At 35.4% G+C, this 23,786-nt stretch overlaps 1 protein-coding gene across 14 annotated transcripts in view; it reads right to left on the reverse strand.

The window, feature by feature from the left end:
- Positions 1 to 23,786, reverse strand: part of KCNC2 (potassium voltage-gated channel subfamily C member 2) — a 218,077-nt gene that overhangs the window by 5,728 nt on the left and 188,563 nt on the right. For 7 of the 14 annotated variants that reach the window (XM_036999509.2, XM_036999503.2, XM_036999527.2 and 4 more), the window contains exons 3-4: positions 4,590 to 5,517; positions 2,357 to 2,521 (exon numbers count right to left, since the gene is read on the reverse strand). In XM_036999509.2, the coding sequence (XP_036855404.2) occupies positions 2,357 to 2,521; positions 4,590 to 5,517 (1,093 nt within the window). Of the gene's footprint in view, positions 1 to 2,356; positions 2,522 to 4,086; positions 4,191 to 4,589; positions 5,518 to 23,786 lie in introns of all 14 variants that reach the window. The other 7 variants (XM_036999536.2, XM_036999537.2, XM_036999538.2 and 4 more) reach the window with 3 other exon arrangements.

The following is a 23,786-nucleotide window of genomic DNA, read 5'->3' on the forward strand; positions in this document are numbered from 1 at the left end:
AATTCAATGAGAATCCAGTAATTTCCTTTCATCTACATATAGGGGAGAATTTCAGAACTCTGAAATCAAATCAGTAGAGAGACCAACCTGAAAGGTCAAAGGGATTATATAGGAAATAAATGTCTGAGTAGGAGAATAGGAGAAATCTATCATCTACATAAATGGAAACAGGAGAAGAAATGAGTGTATTCCTGATAGACATGACAAAATAAATAGCACACTAAGAAGATTAAGTGAAGTTTGCCAGGAATGTTACTAGACCCAGGAGAAAAAAACACAGATGTGCAAAAGGATTAAGCAAGAATGAAAAAAGAAGTTGATTATGGTGAGAAATAAAGAATAAAAAGCTCATAGACTAATTTTTCAAAAATGTGCTCATTGACAAAGAATTTGTACTTGTGAAATAAGACTGTGTATAACTTTTCTATACAAACTAAGTATCTTATTAATTGCTTAGGTCATGAAACTACAATTTTTCATAAAACTACATTTACACAATGCTTTATAATTTGTAAAGTCTTTTTGCATATGTGATCTCCTTGACAGGTTAAAATTCAGAATATTGTCTAATTTAGGCTGTTTTAAAATATGTCACCTTAGTATGAATACCGCATGTGATACTTTATTAAATAATACTCAAAAATGTAAGTAAATGTAACCACATATTAAATATAAATACATATACACACATATGCACATATATACATGTATATACATATATGGTGAGTTGAAATATGCAATGCATAAAAAATATTATGGAATACATACTATTAATTAGATACTGTTATTATTATTGAAGTATGTACATGTATTTGCTCCAGTACTATGGTATTAACTATTTTCATTAAATATTTAAACATTTTCCAACACATAATATTTAAATGTAAAATAGCAAACAATCAAATAAGCCTAATCAGGTAATGGAAAAACACTTTGGTACAAGGAAGAGATGCAGAGAATGGAAGTAATTGAAATGAAGACTATTTAAAATATTACATACTGAAGGAACAATTGAGCTCTTGTCTTCTTTTTTTGAGACTCAAAGGCATGGAGATGGAATGGACAATACAAGGTGTTTACAAGAAATCAAAGAGAAGTACTACATGGATAATGAAATATCTCAAAGAAAGGAGGCATCACAGAAAAAAATATCTATGCCCTAAAATGGTTAAGTTAATCAATACAGAGAAACTGCAATGAAGAGCAAAAAAGCACATTTTAAAAATTCAGTTGCGTTAATGTGAAAGTTTTAGAGTGGTCTTGGATTCAAATTCAGCTCATTGCATAGGAAATCATTACAGTTCTTTCTCTAGTCTGTCAATAAACAGAGAACTATAACCGTGGCAATAAAACAACTGGGATTATCAAAGTAGGAGAGAATCAAAGAGAATACCGACGCTTTGATGTTGGAGGGTAATAAGTGTCACAAAATTATTTCTCAAGGAGGAGAAAAACGGTCTAAATGTGCTGAAATCCGTAAAACTTACTCAGAACAAAAGCAAAAGCAAAAATGAAACAGCACCTAGGAAATAGTAATGGACAGTGGCACATTCCAGGAAAACGAACCACGTGATGAAGTTGGAGCTTCAGTATTCTACTGTATTTCTTATTGAAGATGACTATCCTACAAAATTTACTCATTCAACAAATATTAATTATGTTCTAGGCACCAGGCACAGTTCAATGTGGGTTGAAAAACACGAATAAGCTTAAAATTATTATTATTTTCCTGAAAAAAAATTTTGTAAGTACACCATATCAGTACCTAAGTAACCTTTCAAGTGACTGGTTATAGTGTTCTGTATGGCTAAGGATCTTGGACCTTTTCAACCTCTGATACTCAAATATGACATGGCAAAAACTACCCAAATACAGGGTAAAAGACTTAATGAGAGTATATTTAATGCTTTTCTTTATAAAAGTCCATATTATTGTTTTAAAATCATCAATTGCTTATTAAATTTCATGCATGGAGCCACTTAGTGACTCTTAATAGTTGTAGAAAAAAGCATGATTTTTAAAGATTGCTGAGCACATTATATTGAAATAACTTGATGAATGACTTGATTTTTAAATACTCCATTATAATTCTTCCTACAGAAGAATGGGAAACAAACAAAAAAACAAATAAACAAAAAACAATGGTGAAATGCCTTTCAGATATGATCATCAAGTAGGCTGTTGGGATATGTATTTTTAAATGTTCATGAGAAGAAAAGGTGGGATGAGGAATGGAAAAGGGCACCACATTCAGTCTTACCGAGAAAAGGATGAAAGAGCATTTTATATCATTTCATATATTTGCAGCACTTAACTTGTAAGTCACCAGTTAGGATCTGATTAAATGCATGCCTACCTTTCCTGATCCCTCCATCAGAAGCACACGTGAAATCACCTGTCGTCAGTAGGAAACATGTTTCCCCTCTTCTGTTTTTGTCTCTGGTACTAGAGCGTCTGATGGGGAGCCTTTCTGGGGGTGACAATGGCGGCTCACTTCCTGTACTGTCTTCACCTGATAACACTGGTCACAGCAGCATGCCCATTGGACAGACAGTGACGGATGAGGAAGTGAGACAGTACAAAGAGTTTACACTGAATGTCCATAGTACAGTCACTTGATATACAAAACACAATAATCACATCATGATAAAAAAAAAAAAAGAATTTCCATCACTCATTACAAAAATTTGCATGGAGCAAAGTGGAAATGTATTGCAAAGGAGAGAAATGTTCCTTGGGAAATTTTAATTCCATTTTGGATTTTATCCAATAGGAAATTGACTTTCACAAAACTAATATGCTTCAAAATAAGGATGACAATGAAGTAGCAAACATATTATTATCTTATAATTTCTGACATGCTCTCTAGTTACTGGGATTAGGAATCTTTAAAAGTGGAACTACTTAAGGAAAAATTCCTAAGCAAATATTTGTCTTTGCAATTCTTTAAGACACGCTTTTGTCATTTTTTGAAAGTAATTTTCCCCCAAAATCTTAATGAAAATAATTCTAAAGCTCACAAACTCTGTGTGCAGGTTCTTCATTTTTAAGGGACAGAATATTTTTTAGCATAATCGTGGAACAAGATCAACTTCTCCAAATGCCCTTGAAATAACTGTTTATCTCTATGTGCTTGCCAAACACATTCACATCCTATCAGCCTAGATACTAGCTTATTCTAACAATGTTTATCCAGGCTGAGAGTGTGTCCTCTTTTCCATGCCCTTCAAAAGCGCTCTGCACAAGTACTCCGAGAGCAGTCTAACCAAGCTGGCGGCACCAGCTCAACTCTACCTTTCATACAGGAACTCTTGGCCTAACAGTTTTCAGATACATATGGAGAGAATTTGCAGAACAGTCTAAAAAATGAACATAAGGACTATGAATACTATTTTTAAAAAGCAGTTCAGTTCCAGTCACATTTTTTTCCCCCATTTACTTCATAAACATTTCTGTAAGCCAAGGGAGGAACCTCTGATCATGTCACCTGTCTTGTTTGTATGCTGGCTTGCTTTAATTGGTGTTATTTCTAAATTACACAAAATGACTCCGGTAGGATTATCATAAATCATATTTCTACAAGGAAAAGATGAAATATACCTAAATTACAGGGGATACAGGTATCTTACATTTTCATAGCTGGGAAAAGGTAATTAAATTGTTTAATCTATAAAATATTTCATCTGCATTAAACAGCCCAGAGATGACATTATTATTTCTTGAGAAAATTGAATGTCAGTGTACAATCTTTTCTAGATTATCTGTGGCATTGGAGAGGAGTAGGGATTCATCTAGTTTCAAGAAGCAAATCATCCCAAATTCATTTCTGGGAAGGAGCAGAGCCCAGTGCATAATGCGTTGAAAAGGAAATCCAAAGAGAAATTCCTCTTTGTTGTTGATTAACCAAAGTAGATAACTTATCCCCAGAATAATGATGGCTTTATTATATAACATAGCACCCTGCCCAATCCAAAGGGGGTTATGTTGAAAACCCTACCTAATTTAAGAATAATGACAATTTAATTAATCCTCCACAGTATTACTAGGAAAGACCTTTGTTATCAAAAGGGCTATCTTCCTTATCACCTCTTTGACGGTTAAGTCTTTGAAGTGCAAACATCCATTCTTCTCAAGGAACTGCTGCTTGTGAATTAGGTTGAGAGGCACGGTCCCAGGTGGCAGAGATAAAACTGAGACAAACACACCAAGCCAAATGAGGTGGAGATCAACATTTTGAGGATGAAAGATGGAAATGGCCAATATCATACCATCACATCGTGCAGGGGAACAGAGAAACAATGGCGTGAAAGCAACAAACAGGCAAAAGAAAATATTGGCACCATCAGCGAAGGGCGTTCCCACCAAAGCAGAAGAACTCTATAGACCAGCTATGCAGACTTCTACTTGGAATTCACTTAGAAAAGCTACACTTTTAACTACCTACAAGCCTGACACAAACGCATGTTATGAGAGGGAGTAGAACTGAAAACTCAAGACCATTTGCAGAAAATGAGAATGGTTGCCTTTTTCCTAAGGGCCACACTGGTCTATAAAGTAATTGATGGCATGCATTTGAAATTGTGTCTTACCTGATCTGTTATGTTCCAGAAGCCGATTGTCTTTGCCCAGACACATGTCACCTTGAGTGCTATTGCAGGCCATATTTAATTCTGTCTTGCAAAAAGTAGGAGAGCTTGCTTGAGGGGCAGGAGGGATGTGCTTCTTTCTTTTCCTTGGAAGTTTCTGCTTCGCCATCGCCAGAGAGTAGTACATTCCAAAGTTGTTGACAATGACCGGCACTGGCATGGCTATGGTAAGCACCCCAGCCAGAGCACACAGGGCTCCCACCAGCATCCCTGACCATGTTTTTGGGTACATATCCCCATAGCCCAGGGTAGTCATGGTCACTACAGCCCACCAGAAGCCGATAGGAATGTTTTTGAACTGCGTGTGCTCACTAGCTGAAGGGTCGTTGGGTTGAGCTCCTACTCTCTCGGCATAGTAGATCATAGTAGCAAATATCAAAACTCCTAGAGCCAGGAAGATGATCAGCAGCAAAAATTCATTAGTACTAGCTCGAAGAGTGTGTCCAAGCACCCTCAGACCTACAAAATGGCGGGTGAGCTTGAAGATTCTCAGGATCCTCACAAATCTTACCACCCTGAGGAAGCCAAGGACATCTTTAGCGGCTTTGGATGAGAGCCCACTGAGCCCCACCTCCAAGTAGAAGGGTAGGATGGCCACAAAGTCAATGATGTTCAAGAGATTTTTGACGAATTCAAGTTTATTGGGGGAAAAAACAATACGGACTAAAAATTCAAACGTAAACCACACTACGCACACTCCCTCTACATACATCAAGGCAGGATCCGTTTCGATTTCATATTGTAGAACAACGCTTGTGCCATTGATGACTGGTTCTGTCTTGTTTTTAACGGTATTGAAAGCTTCATGTGTCTCCAGGCAAAAGGTTGTGATCGAAACCAGGATGAAGAATAAAGAAGCAAAAGCAATAAACTGTAGGGAAAGAAAAGAAATAAATAAAAAAGGAAAGAGTGATCTGAGCCATAATATACTTCCATCCAAATCTAAGAGTATTGATCCCTGTAGATGAAAAAGAATGAAAACGTATTTGGAGATTTCACCTGGAATGTTACTCAAGTAACAAGTAAAAGAAGAGATGTGGAGTTAATATGAATCTGAACTGCACGTGCCATGTGTTTCAAGTTCTGTTTTCAGCTTTATAGGTAAAAAGTCTTGCTTTATGTTGGAAAATCACTCCGTAACTCTTTCATGTAAGAAAATGTACCTATGAAAAAAGTATATAAAACACTCCAAAAGAATGCTTAAAAACAGACTGAAAAAAATAATAAATGCAGACGATGAAAGAAATAATAAATGTAGACAATGGCTCCAAATAGTTTGTGACCCTAGAAATATTCATGTATTTGATCAAGTTTTAAGTCTATGAATAAAAGGCACAGTCCACACTGATGGAAATTTGAAGGTGGCTCAAATTTAACTGTAGGTTGCTATCTCTAAATAAAATGTCCAGGTTGTAATGAGGTATGAACATAAAAAAAAAATCTTTGATTTATTTTCCCACTTAAATTATATCAACTTAAAATGGAGAATTGTCCAAAAGAGTAAATCTAGGGAGAAATAGTAGGCAACAAGACCGAAGAGAGAGAAACAGAGTTAAGGAACAAATTAAAAGACAATTTTCTTCCTGAAAAAGAACTCCAAGGGTTAGAGTAACACGTTATAAAGCGGCAGGTAGTTTTCTCTATTGTTTTATTCAATGCCTCATTTCACTTCTCAGTAAATAATATATGAATACACATACCCACTAAGAAAAATAAAAAAGCATGCTTATTTACATAGTTCTTACTGACATCAGACTCTTAGAAACATTTATATAAGTAACTCATAACAACACCCATAACAACATTACTACTACCTCATTTTACAGTGTCAGCATATTAGACACAGAGAGGTTAAGTCACATTTCCAAAGTCACACCTAAGACACTAACCTGACAATTTTTTGCCCTAGATTCTGTTTAACTATCAAACCCTCAGATGTAAAACACAAATATGTTGAAATATTTATTTATCTTGGCATTCACACATTTCTTACTGTTAAAGACCTGAAAACTTGAAACCCAGTTGTTGGAGGGAATGGCATTGTTTCGGTCAGTAACAGAGACTGTCAAGGAAGCTGGCAGATTCCCAGCATTCTCTGATAATGCTCTCACATTTAGCAGGCTTAATAAGCACCAAGAGACCATTTCTTGAATATTTAAACAAATGAATTATTCAGGAGTAGTAAGTCATCAATCAAGGGGAGGGAAGCCCTTATTTGGAAAAAATAGGGTACATCCCAAACCTAAAGCTGTTTCCTGATATTTACTTAACCATGCCATTGAGAAGATCTAAATTTCAAGGACAGATTGAAACCACCTTTTTTAACCTGGTTGAGTTTCAATGTAAGATATATACAAATCTTGCTATATATAAAAGAGATACATGAAGAGACAAAAAAAATCTTGGGATGGTGACTATCTGCCTTAAACACCAACCCCAAATTATAGATTATTTCAATGCAGTGTGCCAGTTAACACATCATTCATACAGTCATAAGGCATGTCATTTTCATGGCTTTGACTTATTTTTCCATGCATATCTTTCAGTTTCCCACGGTTTTGACATTATGATTTGACTATTTCTTTCACAGACATATTATGAGATATTAGCATGTTTTTTTCACTCAACTTTCCCTATGCACAAATCAATATAGATGATTCTTTTTTAATCAACTGCATACTGTAATATAGTACCAATAAGACCCTCTACATACTTTAAAAGATGACACCTTGGAGGAAGAATCAATTATCTTGTATTCATACATTACTTCTTAATCTAATCACAATATCATTATAGTTTTGAGAATCAAGTGTATTTCTGATTCCCCCTGAAATCTTTTGTCATTAGAGCGCTGCCAGTATGTACATATCGATTCCCCCAATTTCTCCCCACTCTCCCCCATACCCACCTGGCTCCATCATTTCCAGCTAAGTGTCACAAGTTTTAGTGCACAAATTCTATCAATGAGGCAGTTAGAAAATATAAGACAGGTAAAGTAAACTACAATTTTATTTTATGCTTCTAGTGTTTCTCAGTCAGCATTTTTCAGCCAATTTCACAGTCTCAAATTCTCTCCACCTACATTCATGCAGTGAATTGAGTGGGACTTGCCAGTGTTGCTCTTTTAAGATCAGTTCACCTCCCATCCAACAAAGACAGTTTTCTAATATACTTTGATGCTTGTCGATATGAAACACTGGGACCTCTTCCATTCAGACATCTTCCTACTCTTCATTCACTCATTCATTCATTCAACAAGTATGTATTACGTGCCTCCTTGTGCCAGGCCCCAGGGCTAGGGTTTTAATTTAACAAAACACAATTCCTGCCTGTGAGAAACTCACAGTCCACTAGGGACAGAGACATTAAATAATTAATCCCACAGTAATTACATAATTACAAGTGTAATAGAAGCAAGGATTAAAAAGGGGAACTTATTTAAACTAAGGGGACCATTAGAAACCTCTGAAAAAATACCAATAGATTGAAATTTGAGGGATAAGTGGAGGCTGACCTGATGGAAAGACTTGTGTTAAAGCAGCAGGAGCTTTAACAAAAACAGCTGGATGTTTTCAATCTCACTTTCTCAAGTGGTGCTTTGACTATAACACTGCAGGAATGGCAGGTTTTCCAAATCTGCCTATTTTGCCCAAATTGTGATGAATAAATCACAGCCTGGCTGCATTGAAATAATCCATAATTTGGGGTTGGTCTTCAGGTTAACCTTTTTTTTTCTGAAGAGATTTATACCTACTAAAAGTGTTACGTGGGTTTTAAAATGAGACTGCAAGGTAACTTTAGAGCAATTTGATTGCTAGTAGTGCTCCCCTGGACTCACTGACCACTTGTCCGAAATTCTTGTACCAACCCCACTGTTTGGGATGAAGTGAATTGAAAGATATATAGTGAAGTGGTTTTTTCATTTAAAGCACTATACAAATATTAGAAAACATTGTTACATATACTGTAGTAGGTTTTAAAATATATAATTATTACCTCAGTAAGAAATCCTAGCACCTGATGTTTATGTTCATTAAATGAGTTATTATATTTTCAAGAAAATATCAAGAGTCTTAAGATACCACATGTGGTGGCTGGACTTTAAGTAACATGAATCATCTTATACTTGGAAACCATTTAAATTACCTACTCACTCCTAGGAAAGTATTTTGGCCAAATTTGTTAGAATCCATCTAGGGGGCTTACACAAATGTGAATTCCATCCCCCAGATCAGAGAACATACATAGATTCTCTTGTTTGGGGTGGGGGAATCTGCATTTAACAAGCCTCCTAGGTGATTCCTATCATACTAACATTTGAAAACCATTGTTCTAATGTTTTTTGAAGATTTATAATACAAGATTGATAATTCGTTTTTAAATAAATTTGAACAGTTTTTAAATTATAAGCATTTGTAGACTCTTAGAAGAATCTTAAACCTTAAGAAAAACAGTTTACTACTTCCTATATAGTGGGATGTCTGTGCCTGTGTGTCTGTGTTACACGTTATGACATAATTTTGGCTTCTCAGCAAATATCTGTGAGTAAACGGAACAACTGTACATAAATAAACACAAATATATGCAATTAAATATATGTAATTGTAAGATTTCAAATATAATAATATAATTCTGAATATACATAATATCTAAGACACAAAACTTTGGAAACCAAAGGTTGTTTCTATAAGTCATTTGGAACTTGTATTTATCAATATTTTTATTAGCACTGAAAGAACCACATCATGGTTTTGTATTTGTATTATTCTTCATTGTAATTTTTTTTTTTGGTATCATTATTCTACAATTACATGAAGAACATTATGTTTACTAGACTCCCCCCTTCACCAAGTCCTCCCCACCTACCCCTTCACAGTCACTGTCCATCAGCGTAGTAAGATGCTGTAAAATCACTACTTGTCTTTTCCGTGTTGCACAGCCCTCCCCGTGCCCCCCCACACACTATACATGCTAATCATAATGCCCCTTTCTTTTTCCCTGACCTTGTCCCTGCTTCATTGTAATTTTTATAGCTCGGTATGTCTTTAGCTTTTAAGGACTTTATAAATCTGCTAGAGGTACTAAACAGGAAAATAAAATAACAAATAGAAATAAACTGAAACATTCCTGGAAAGTATCTTAATATTCCTAACATTATTCATCTGAGAAGTAGATGGTTATTTTGATTAAAAGAACATCTAGATAGGTCATTTTTGTTTGCATAGGCGAAGGACACTAGGTGTGGTCTAGAATGAGCAGATTGTTAACAGAGAACTAAAGTAGGCTTCACAATAACATGGTGGGAAATTGGAAGTTGGCCTCTCAGCTTGAAAGTGGGGAAGTTGGTAGGAAGTTGAATTCTGAAGAGAAGGAAATGGGTGAGGCCACTAAGGCAAAAGAAGAAAGGCCCATAATGTGAGGGCAAGCAAGCAAGAAATCCCTCCACAGGTTCAGGAGCAGAACTTTGGGACACCAATGGAGAATATTAAATGTCATGGTGGTACTGCTGTCCTCTGCCTTCAGCAAAAGGCGGCTGTGCAAACTGTGTGGTGTTGATGGTGCTTTAGGAAATCCAGCCATGAGAAGACAAAAAGAGTGGAGCAGTCAACCAAGGGAGGCAAGATGCACAGAGAGGTTCAAAAACACAGGATAGTAACAAATAAGTGTTAAAGGTAATCAGAAGAAATTTGGTCACTGAAAAATCTGGAGATATTAGGAGAAACAGATCTTCCTGTGGAATGAATATGAGCTCAGTTTATTAGGAACATAGCTTTAATTATCAAGTGAAGAGGTGACCTTAGGACCCTTGAAGGCCTGGAACTTTCAGAGGCAATACTTAGACACCATTACCAAGGAATATGTGCACTTTATCTGAACTTACTTTTAAAGAGCCTAAGCCTTGAATATTGGAAATGTCTTCTTTTGTTTCTGACTCACTGGGTTAAGCTGAAATGGATCAAAATGACATGAGATTGAATAATATTAAGAAAAAATATTTAAATGGAAAGAAATGGGGGAGAAAGGAAGTTTGACTTATTTTCCTTCACTGAATTGGGAACTGTTTAAGGACTGGAATGATGTCATATACATGTCAACATCACCTGTTTCTGGCATAGTAGTTAAGATTTAGTATGGCTGGATAGATGGAAGAATTAATGAAAGAATGAATAAATGAACAAAATAATAAGATATACCACATCCCAGTGAGGAAAAAAATGATGTAAAAAGAAGAAAATAACAGAAACAAACCACTGAAGTATGCATATTGAAGAAAAAAAACAAATTTATAACAGAAGCAAATTGAACTGGTCTGTAAGTCTAAATGTTGCGGAGAGTAGCTTTTATTTATTCTGTTAATGGAGCTTGTGTTTTACCAGGGAGTTGGGGGAAAAAATCACACAGCTGTCTCTCTCTTTTTCCCTGTGATAAGACCACCCACTCCCATAAGCATGAAACGAAAATAAAGTGATTCATATTAAATAATTAAAATGTTAGAACAATTTGCACACAAGGTATATCATGTTGACTGAATGCACAGAACTGATGTATCATAGCAGAATGGAAATATCCTGTTAAAATATTGGTTTGTGGGTCCAATGAGTAGCCACTTTTTCTCTGTAAGCCCAGTGTCCATGCTTACCTACATAGAATGTCTAATAATTTTTTTTTCATAATTAGCAACCATGGACAGAAAGTCCTTAGAATTAAGGTTCTATGAAGAAGGTATTATTATCGATCTACCTCAATGCAAGCAGACAAATAGATCTCCAGGTATGTGTAAGAAACTGAGAACAATCAGGGAAAACTGGAGCGTATTTTTTGTTTCATCATTTTCTTTTTCCTGTTAGCATTAAAATAAATATAACAAACTCTGGGCAAACCCAAAAGTGCCAGAACTTTCAAACCTGATTAAGTGATTCTTCCCTGGGTTCCACTAGCCCAGGATCACTGATATTATAGCAGGCTTCACACACTATTGTTCAGACTGATTCTACCTCTCCACAAATTCAGAGAGAAAGACTTAACATCTATCCCCAGAGTCAAAGACAGAGCCTGATGGATGGCAGAGCAGCTGTTTAGTTCTTGTAAACTTGGTAAAGGAACACATTTGAAAAATATGTTTATTTGGTATGTCAAAACTTCCTTGGTCCCAACATAGAATCTGTCTTTAATAATACTTCATCCTATTAATTCACAAGTAGAAACCTTAACTTATATAACAAACCTTAAAGGGGTGGGAAAAAAACAAAGAAAAATTAAACTCACCTGTATTTGTAAATTCAAGTCAATGTGATACTTTAATAAGAAGAAATCAACATTATGGGATGATTTTTAAGACAAGGTACCTAAAATAAATGCTAAAGAATTTTCAATTTTTAAAAAAAGTACATCTATTTTTACTTTGAATATTAAGGACATTATATATTTTTCCACTGGGCATATTTCATTCCTGTTACACCCATTCTGCTTTTTTTTTGTTAAATAATGAAACAAAGACATGAGAAGGGCAAGGGCTTCCAGTAATGAAGTGTCAGAGCTCATAAAGCTTCTTGATCCAAAATTTCCATGTTTAGAAATTTACTCTGGCGAAATATGTGTATAAAGTACAGGGATATATGCAGAAGGACATTCACTAAAGCATTATTTGTACAAAAAGAAAACAGAGAAAATGTAAACGTCCATGAGTTGATGGTATGTCCACACTAGAGCATTACAAAAATGAAGTAGTTCCATATGTGTCAATACAGAATGATCTCTAATGAAACATATTAAACAAACAAAAATGGCTGTGGAACAATAATATGCAGAGTCTAGTTAATTTCTTTCTTTTTGTACAATAAATGCATGCAAATATTTAGAAACACTGTACTCTTAGATGTCTGAATATCACAGTGGCATCGTGTGAGCATGTTGTTAATTGGGAATTCTAAATGGTTCTCTAAATGTCTGCAAAATTTAAATATTTTACAAAATGTTTAATCATGTATTATGTGTTTAGTTTTAAAACAAAATTCAGAGAAAATAATGACTAAGAGAGGATTAAACCTAGATTATTCTCAATGGCCATTAAGCTTATTTTAATAGTCCATAGGAATTATACATCAGCACATTGCCATTTTTCTTCTTTTCTACAGAACTTTAAACTTAGCAGATGCTGTTAATTATGTATGCAAGTTTCACACACTAGCTTTGCTGCAATTAACAAGAATGTGGTGGTGTTCACAGAACTGTGGTCTCTAGAGAGAGGAAAAAGTCTCTTCCACTTGTAAGTATATCCTCAAGGGCCAGCCAAGCAGGGGCATCTAGAGTCCAGGGTCTGCTGGTTCCATGTAGAGTTGACAATTACTTTAGCTTCTTCTGAGACTGGTGAAATCAATTTCTCTTCATTTAAGTTTTACCACTTAAAGAAGTTTTACAAACTTTACTACATTTACAGTATTGAGTTAAAATGAAGAAAGTGTTCTTTCTCCAATGGAGATACTATACATACTACATGATTACCAAATTAAGAACTTAATGAAAATGAGTAAGATTAACCTGTGGGTAACTGTATATAATCATGTGTATGTTTATAATATATGTTTAATATCTTTACTGTATACAATATGTATTTGATAAATACATATCATATATGTAGTTATAGATAACTACACATGTGAGACATGAGTATATTACATAGATAGGTATAGAAATAGATATTAAACAATATAAGATTTAAGTTTCCCAAATCAAGAAACTATATCCAAATATTGCTTTTGACTTGTCTGGCCACTGATAAATATCTTCTACCATATTTTTTGATCCAAAATAAATGCACACCATTCATTCTACTTTTTTTTTCTATTCCACAGACTGATTTCACAAAAGTTTTAGTTTTTTTTTACTAGTCAAGGCCTATCCACTCACACTCAAGTGCAATTTTCCAGGATACAGGCAAAAGAGGCTTGTACATAATAGTATTATCACAATGAATTGTGGTGCTTGATGTTAGGTAATTAGAATTAAAAGTCATCAAATATGAATACATAGTATCATGTTACTTTTCTATTCTACAACAAAATTTTTTGTTATAACAGTTCTTATAATTGTTTCAGTACACTGAAGAAAAATTCTATACTTTTCAATCATAAGAATGATAACAGATTATAAAAAGTCATTTCACAACATTAACATGAATTATAATTCCTGGTTTCCAGTTATTGAAAACTCCCCCTAAAGTTTCTATCTTTAGCATATATATTAGTTTATTTCCAATTTATTTTTTAAATGATTCTGTTTGTTTCAGAATGATATAACCTACAGCACCATGATCTAGAATACCTAGGAAGTCACATTTTTAAGCCCTATCTACCCAGTATATCTTCCTTGAGGTTAACATTTACTGTCCAAAATTAATTATCTAAGAATCTTTGGTTTTACTTAGTCAGAAGTAAGGGAGGTAAGGGGAGGATTAGTTAGAGGTAAAGGAAGGTGACTAGTTTACAATATCAAAGATTTGCTGACTCTGACAATTTTTTTTTCAAAACCCACTTCACACAGTGCCATGTATGCCTGTCCACCCAGCAGTGCCATTTCTACTTGTCCAGATCCCTGTATGACCAAGAGTGTCCCAAACTTCAGTCTCCAACTGTTATTCCCTATTTCCATATTTGCTTGCTTAGTAATCCTTTCTAAAACATGACCATATGCCCAGGTGGCCAAATCTTGAGAGTCTTTTAGGCCCAGCCATAGCTCCAATGGAGCTGGCCCGCCCCCACATGCATTTACATGTTTAAGCTGGGGATTCAGTGTTTCTTTTTTCCCTCCAGATCATTTTGTTTAGTGGATATTTGTTTTTCATTGCTACTAAGACTGGGTCAGGACTCCTTTAATCCATTCTACTCTACCTCAACAGGTATCCCTATGTGGATAGAGGATATTAGACTCTCAGTTCCTTCTCTTGTTTGAAGGTCTTGGGTGCTCTTGCAAATTCCTGCAAACTCTTCCCAGAGGCAAATTTTCTACAAAACAAAGTCCCCATGTAATTTTGTTACACAAAGTAGAAAAACCATATTTAAAATCAGGAGTGGACTGATTGGCTATGTAATTGGAAATTCATTAGGGTTGACCTTAATGTTACTTGTCTTAGCAATTTAACTCTTATCAACAGCTATCAAAGTGTGGCCTGGGAACTTCTAGTGGTCCTGAGACCTTTTCTTGGGTCTATAAAGTCAAAATTAATTCTGTAATAACATTAGAAAGTTTTTGCCTTTTTCATTCTCATTGTCTCGTCTGTTTATGAGGTACTTTCCACAGGCTACATGACATGTGATATCACAAAAGACTGAATGTGCAAGGAGACATGAATATCCAGCCACCTTTGATTAAGCCAGACATGAAGAAGACTTGTAAAAATATAAACCAAAGTCAATCTTCTCACTTTATTTTTCCTTTTAGAAATTTTATTTTTTTTAACATTTATTTTTCTAATTATAATCTTTCTAATATCATGGGGATGTAATGTACAGCATATGTAGTCAATAATATTGTAATAACTTTATATGTGACAGTAACTACAATTATGGGGATCATTTCATAATACATAAAAATACCAAATCACTGTGATGTACACATGAAATGAATAGGATGCTGTATGTCAGTGATACTTCAATTACAAGAATTATTTTTCATTGAAGATATGTTTGTTCACAACATTGGGTTATATCCTAATCCAGGCAAATAGGTATCTCCTAAGCTTTCTATATAAAACTAATAGGTTCCACCAGTGACTACAAAAGATTACAAGATCTCCAAGGTAGTCTTCAATACAATTAGCTGCCTTATTAGACTATAAAGTAAATTTTAAAATATGCATTTATTATGTTAATAATTTTAAAACTGTCATGAATGAAGAAAGCTCTAACCTAGGAATTCTCAGTATTCACATTAATCTAGAGTAACAGAAACATCTGTGTCCACCTCTTAAATACTGGGAAATCTGGAAACCTATTAATCTCATCTACTTCCACCATTCCAACTGTCATTAATGTATCAATAACTCAAATACCAGTCTCCAGCTTATACCTTTTCTTTATAATTCAAAATCATAATTCCCTACATCCACAAAGTTTTTTTTGTCTCAATTAAATAACAAAGACTATGAAGGAAATTGAAAAAAATAACTATGTTTAGTCTGGGTTCTCCAGGGAAACAGAACTAATAGGACATTTATAGGTTTATAGAATGAGATTTATTATGAGGAATTGGCTAGGAGGTTGAGAAGTCCCATGATCTGCCATCTGTCAGCAGGAGGCTTAGGAAAGCCAACGGTGTAGACCAGGTCTAAGCCTAGAGGCCTCACAACCAGGGGCCAGTTGTGTAAGTCCCATTCTGAGTGTGATGGCCCAAGAGCCTGCAGTGCCAGTGTTTGGGGGCAGAATAAAATGGATTTCCTCGATTAAGCAGAACTAATTCACCTTTCCTCCACCTTTTTTATTCTATTTGACCCCTCATGGGATTGGATAATGCCCACCCACACTGGTGAAGGGATCTTCTTTAAGCAGTCTACCTACTCAAATACTAATCTCCTCTGCACCATTGTAGTCACATTCAGAAATAATGTTTTACAGCTGTCTGAACATCCCTTAGTCCAGCCAAAAGGACACATAAAACTAACCATCACAGTGATTTTTATATATTTTATTATTGAAGGTTTCAAAGGACTTTCAAACTCTACTTGCCCAGTATGTCATTCAAATCTGAGCTTTCTATTCCATTATACATTACTATTATTTTGAACCATCACTTATCAATTAACTAGTTTGGTACTTAGACTGTCTACATCCTTCCCCAACACCTTCATCTCTTGAATCACTGACTCCTAAGGATTCTCAGACCTGAAATATCTCTAGTGTTATTCTCCATTCTCTCCATTCCCAGTGCCAATGGTTTAGTTTTTAATTCACCTTTAATTAGCTTTCCTTGTATTATAGGAATAAGCACTCCTTTAAGAGTACAAGCATGATTATGCCACTCATCTGCTTAAAATAGTTCAAGGCCTCTCAATTACAGAATAACACACTAGGTTCTTACTATGTCATTCAAGAAATTTCTTTATGTGGACATTATTTGCCTTTTTACTGTGAATATCACTATCTTCTCTGATGTGAGGACTAGGAGCTCTAGTCCTCATGCCTTTGTACACACAGACCTTCTGTCTGAAAAATACCTCTTCCCTTTATATGACTGGCAAAGAACTACTTAGTATTTGAGACTCAACTCAGATTATCACTTACTCTTTGAAATAAATCCTTGAAATCTGAGGCAAAATTAAGTACTTTCTTGTTAGTTTGCCATTCATATCACTACAGTAGCACTTGCGTTATTTCTGTAATCTTTTCTGTTCCTTTAGTAGAACACAAGCTTATGACGGCAGGAATTTTTATTTATATTTTTTGTCAATGGTACCAAGTTGATGTTTAATAAATATTGACAGAAAACTAATAGCAAAGACTATGGCCACACAGAACATAAGAATTTAACTCAATTTTGGTTCACTTATTTATACCCAATCATTTCTTCCAACAGATTTCCAAGAAGGATTTTGAAAATAATAAACAGAATAGGAAGAGAAGCATAAGCTAAGACTAGTAAGAGAACAGATTGTCAGTCTGAGAGACAAGAGCAGGGCAATGTCAGAGATGAAAAAGAAAGGGAACGAATGCTTCAAGGAGGAGGGATTAGCAATGTCAGTTTCTGCAGAGTTCAAACAATATAAAAATGAAGAATGACCTATCAGATGAGATAATTAGTCCATCATTATTTTCCCTCGAGAGGCAGTTTTAGTAAAGTAGGACAGAATCCAGATTTCAAGGGATTAACAAACTAGTGGATGCTGAGATGTATGAGTAGCAAGTAAACACACATACACAGACACACTATCGCATTAAGGTGTTAAGTCAGTTTTGTTCATAGAGATCATTACAAATTTAAAATTTTTGGCTCTGCTATAAGAATAAACAAAAGGGGCTAATTCTAGAAAATATAAAAATTTATACAACTAATACAACAGCAAACCATAGTTTTGAAATTATGAAGATGAGCTTAGTAATGAAAGCTAATACCAAATATTCCTTAATACTATTTTCATAATTGTCCAATCATAGACATTTTCTACCTATCTATAACCACTCAGCAAGCTACAGTAACTATATGAGTGTTTTTAACTAATTCTACTCCCAAAATGTAACTCTGTATCTGTTGTCCTAAGAGGCATTAAGAAAGTAACAAATTCAGGGCCATGCCACTGATAACAGTTCTACAGGATTAGTAAGTGACTCTAGAAAAAGAAACAATAATTTTTAATATGCAAGGATCAATACTGCATTTGACATTCAAAAGATAACAAAAAGTAATAAAAATAAAAATTTGAAAATGATAGAAATAATAATAGGCATATTCAATGAGCACATCTGTGCTTTAAAAAAAATCTTATTTAATCCTGTAAACATATTACATGGTAGGCTCTATTATCCCATTTTATAGAGAAGCACACTGAGTTGTAGAGACTAAGGTCAAAGCTCTCTGTTTGGTAACACATATTGCTTCTCTGAATTCACCTTTATTTTATAAGAAACTTCAACTCTAGTGAACAGATATTTTTTTAATTGTAATAATATTATAAATAGCATTTTATTCACATACATACATGCAAGCACACACACATGCTAAATTGATCATCAATGGTGCAAAAGCTAGAAAACCAGAAAAAATATTCCTAAGCTTTATTCCTGATCTGTCTAATGAATCTTTATATATACTGTAATTTTTCAAGGTTCTTAAAAAGTAATGGTATAATAAGAAAGGGTGATTCTATGTAAGAAAAATAAGCAAATGGGTACCAGGCTAGAAAGCAATTGTGTGTTCCTTATTTGGACAAACTTAAGTATACATTTTGTGCCTAAACTTTAAAAAATTCTCAAACATTTAAGAAGAGCTAATTCCTAGCCTTCTTAAAGTATTCCAAAAAAATAGAAAAATCCCATAAAGAAGGTAATACTTCCAAACATATTCTAATCACTCCAATACCAAAACAGACAAAGATAATACAAAGAAGAAAAATACACACCTATATCCCTAGTGAACACAGATGCAAAAATTCCTAACAAAATATTAGCAAACTGAATTCAAAAATATATCAAAAGGATTATCCATCATGACCAAGTGGGATTTATTCCAGGGATGCAAGGTTGGTACAATATTCATAAATCAATTGATGTGATATACCACATTAACAAAAGGAAGGATAAAAACCATAAGATCATCTTAATAAATGCTAAAAAAACACTTTACAAAATTCAACATTCAGTCTTGATAAAAACTCCCAACAAAATGGATATAGAGGGAACATAACTCAACCTACTATATGGGAAAATATATTTATAAATGATATATCTGATTAGGGACTAACATCCAAAGTATATAAAGAACTCACACAATTCAACCCCAAAATAACAAATAACCCAGCCAAAAAATGGGTAGAGGACCTGAATAGACATTTTTCCAAGAAAGACAAATAGATGGCAAACAGGCACAAGGAAAGATGGTCCACATCACTAATCATCACGTAAATGCAAACCAAAACCACAACGACTTATTACCTCACACAGTCAGAATGGCCAGTATCCAAAAGACAAGGAATCAGAAGTGTTGGTAAGAATGTGGAGAAAAGGGAACCCTCCTACACTGTTGATGGGAATGAAAATTGGTGCAGCCACTACAGAAAGCTGTTGGACATAAAGAGGTTCCTCAAAAAACTAAAAATAGAGATATCATATGACAGTAATTCCACTTGTAGGGATTCATCATGAAAACAGAATTGCTGATTTGAAAAGATATATGCACTCCTATGTTAACTGCCACATTATTTACAATGGTCAAGATATGGAATCAACAAAAGTGTCCACCATTGCAAGAATGGATGAAGAGGAGGTGATATATAAAATGGAATATAATTCAGCCATAAAAAAGAAAGAAGTCTTGTCATTTGCAATTAACATTGATGGACCTAAATGGTATTATGTTAAGTTAAACAAGCCAGGTGGAGAAAGACAAATACCATATGTCTTCACTTATATGTGGAATCTGAAAATAAATCAAAATAAAATGAACTAAACAGGAGGCGGGAGCCAAGATGGCGGTGTGAGTAGAGCAGTGGAAATCTCCTCCCAAAAACACATAGAGCTATGAAAATATAACAAAGAAAAATCTTCCTAAAATAGAGACCACAGGACACAGGACAACATCCAGACCACATCCACACCTGCAAGAACCCAGCGCCTTGTGAAGGGGAGTGCTTTTTGGAAATCTTAAAGGGGCAGGACAGGTCACTTAGACCAGAAGCAGGGAATCTGGGGATCTCTGGGCACTCTAACCCCCTGGGCAGCAGGGAGCACAGAGGCCCCTTATGGAGATAAATAGTCTCCTGGCTGCTCCCCCTCCAACGGGGCTCCACCATTTTGGAGGAACAGCCCCAGCCAGGCCAAGCCCACAGCAACAGTGGAGATAAACCCCAAAGCAACTGGGCAGGAAGCAGAAGCCCTGTCTGCGCACAGCTGCCCAGCACAAGCCACTAGAGGTCGCTATTCTCCCAGGAAAAGGCTACAAACCAACAAGAAGGGAAGCTCTTCCAGCGGTCACTTGTACCAGCTCTGCAGACTATCTCTATCACCATGAAAAGGCAAAACTACAGGCAGACAAAGATCACAGAGACAACACCTGAGAAGGAGACAGACCTAACTAGTCCTCATGAAAAAGAATTCAAAATAAAAATCATGAACATGCTGACAGAGATGCAGAAAAAAATGCAAGAGCAATGGGATGAGATGCAGAGAAAAATGCAAGAGCAGTGGGATGAGATGCAGAGAAAAATGCAAGAGCAGTGGGAGGAAGTCCGGAAGGAGATCACAGATGTCAGGAAAGAGATCACAGAAGTGAAACAATCCCTGGAAGGATTTATAAGCAGAATGGATAAGATGCAAGAGGCCATTGAAGGAATAGAAGCCAGAGAACAGGAACGTATAGAAGCTGACATAGAGAGAGATAAAAGGATCTCCAGGAATGAAACAACACTAAGAGAAATATGTGACCAATACAAAAGGAAAAACATTCGTATTATAGGGATACCAGAAGAGGAAGAAAGAGGAAAAGGGATAGAAAGTGTCTTTGAAGAAATAATTGCTGAAAACTTCCCCAAACTGGGGGAGGAAATAATCGAACAGACCATGGAATTATACAGAACCCCCAACAGAAAGGATCCAAGGAGGACAACACCAAGACACATAATAATTAAAATGGCAAGGATCAAGGACAAGGAAAGAGTTTTAAAGGCAGCTAGAGAGAAAAAGGTCACCTATAAAGGAAAACCAAACAGGCTAACATCAGACTTCTCAACAGAAACCCTACAGGCCAGAAGAGAATGGCATGATATACTTAATGCAATGAAACAGAAGGGCCTTGAACCAAGGATACTGTATCCAGCACGACTATCATTTAAATATGATGGTGGGATCAAACAATTCCCAGACAAGCAAAAGCTGAGGGAATTTGCTTCCCACAAACCACCTCTACAGGGCATCCTACAGGGACTGCTCTAGATGGGAGCACCCCTAAAAAGAGCACAGAACAAAACACACAACATATGAAGAATGGAGGAGGAGGAATAAGAAGGGAGAGAAGAAAAGACTCTCCAGACAGTGTATATAACAGCTCAATAAGCGAGCTAAGTTAGGCAGTAAGATACTAAAGAAGCTAACCTTGAAACTTTGGTAACCACGAATCTAAAGCCTGCAATGGCAATAAGTACATATCTTTCAATAGTCACCCTAAATGTAAATGGACTTAATGCACCAATCAAAAGACATAGAGTAATAGAATGGATAAAAAAGCAAGACCCATCTATATGCTGCTTACAAGAAACTCACCTTAATCCCAAAGATAAGCATAGACTAAAAGTCAAGGGATGGAAAAACATATTTCAGGCAAACAACAGTGAGAAGAAAGCAGGGGTTGCAGTACTAATATCAGACAAAATAGACTTCAAAACAAAGAAAGTAACAAGAGATAAAGAAGGCCACTACATAATGATAAAGGGCTTAGTCCAACAAGAGGATATAACCATTCTAAATATATATGCACCCAATACAGGAGCACCAGCATATGTGAAGCAAATACTAACAGAACTAAAGAGGGAAATAGACTGCAATGCATTCATTGTAGGAGACTTCAACACACCACTCACCCCAAAGGATAGATCCACCGGGCAGAAAATAAGTAAAGACACACAGGCACTGAACAACACACTAGAACAGATGGACCTAATAGACATCTATAGAACTTTACATCCAAAAGCAACAGGATATACATTCTTCTCAAGTGCACATGGAACATTCTCCAGAATAGACCACATACTAGCTCACAAAAAGAGCCTCAGTAAATTCCACAATATTGAAATTCTACCAACCAATTTTTCAGACCACAAAGGTATGAAAGTAGAAATAAATTCTACAAAGAAAACAAAAAGGCTCACAAACACATGGAGGCTTAACAACATGCTACTAAATAATCAATGGATCAAGGAACAAATCAAAATAGAGATCAAGGAATATATAGAAACAAATGACAACAACAACACTAAGCCCCAACTTCTGTGGGATGCAGCGAAAGCAGTCTTAAGAGGAAAGTATATAGCAATCCAGGCACACTTGAAGAAGGAAGAACAATCCCAAATGAATAGTCTCACATCACAATTATTAAAACTGGAAAAAGAAGAACAAATGAGGCCTAAAGTCAGCAGAAGGAGGGACATAATAAAGATCAAAGAAGAAATAAACAAAATTGAGAAGAATAAAACAATAGCAAAAATCAACGAAACCAAGAGCTGGTTATTTGAGAAAATAAACAAAATAGATAAGCCTCTAGCCCAACTTATTAAGAGAAAAAGAGAGTCAACACAAATCAACATAATCAGAAATGAGAATGGAAAAATCACGACAGACTCCACAGAAATACAAAGAATTATTAAAGACTACTATGAAAACCTATATGCCAACAAGCTGGAAAACCTAGAAGAAATGGACAACTTCCTAGAAAAATACAACCTCCCAAGACTGACCAAGGAAGAAACACAAAAGTTAAACAAACCAATTACAAGCAAAGAAATTGAAACAGTAATCAAAAAACTACCCAAGAACAAAACCCCGGGGCCGGACGGATTTACCTCGGAATTTTATCAGACACACAGAGAAGACATAATACCCATTCTCCTTAAAGTGTTCCACAAAATAGAAGAAGAGGGAATACTCCCAAACTCATTCTATGAAGCCAACATCACCCTAATACCAAAACCAGGCAAAGACCCCACCAAAAAAGAAAATTACAGACCAATATCCCTGATGAACGTAGATGCAAAAATACTCAATAAAATATTAGCAAACAGAATTCAACAGTATATCAAAAGGATCATACACCATGACCAAGTGGGGTTCATCCCAGGGATGCAAGGATGGTACAACATTCGAAAATCCATCAACATCATCCACCACATCAACAAAAAGAAAGACAAAAACCACATGATCATCTCCATAGATGCTGAAAAAGCATTTGACAAAATTCAACATCCATTCATGATAAAAACTCTCAGCAAAATGGGAATAGAGGGCAAGTACCTCAACATAATAAAGGCCATATATGATAAACCCACAGCCAGCATTATACTGAACAGCGAGAAGCTGAAAGCATTTCCACTGAGATCGGGAACCAGACAGGGATGCCCACTCTCCCCACTGTTATTTAACATAGTACTGGAGGTCCTAGCCACGGCAATCAGACAAAACAAAGAAATACAAGGAATCCAGATTGGTAAAGAAGAAGTTAAACTGTCACTATTTGCAGATGATATGATACTGTACATAAAAAACCCTAAAGACTCCACTCCAAAACTACTAGAACTGATATCGGAATACAGCAAAGTTGCAGGATACAAAATCAACACACAGAAATCTGTAGCTTTCCTATACACTAACAACGAATCAATAGAAAGAGAAATCAGGAAAACAATTCCATTCACCATTGCATCAAAAAGAATAAAATACCTAGGAATAA

This window comes from Manis javanica, chromosome 10 (assembly GCF_040802235.1).
Source record: "Manis javanica isolate MJ-LG chromosome 10, MJ_LKY, whole genome shotgun sequence".
In the NCBI taxonomy this organism is placed as follows: Eukaryota; Metazoa; Chordata; class Mammalia; order Pholidota; family Manidae; genus Manis; species Manis javanica.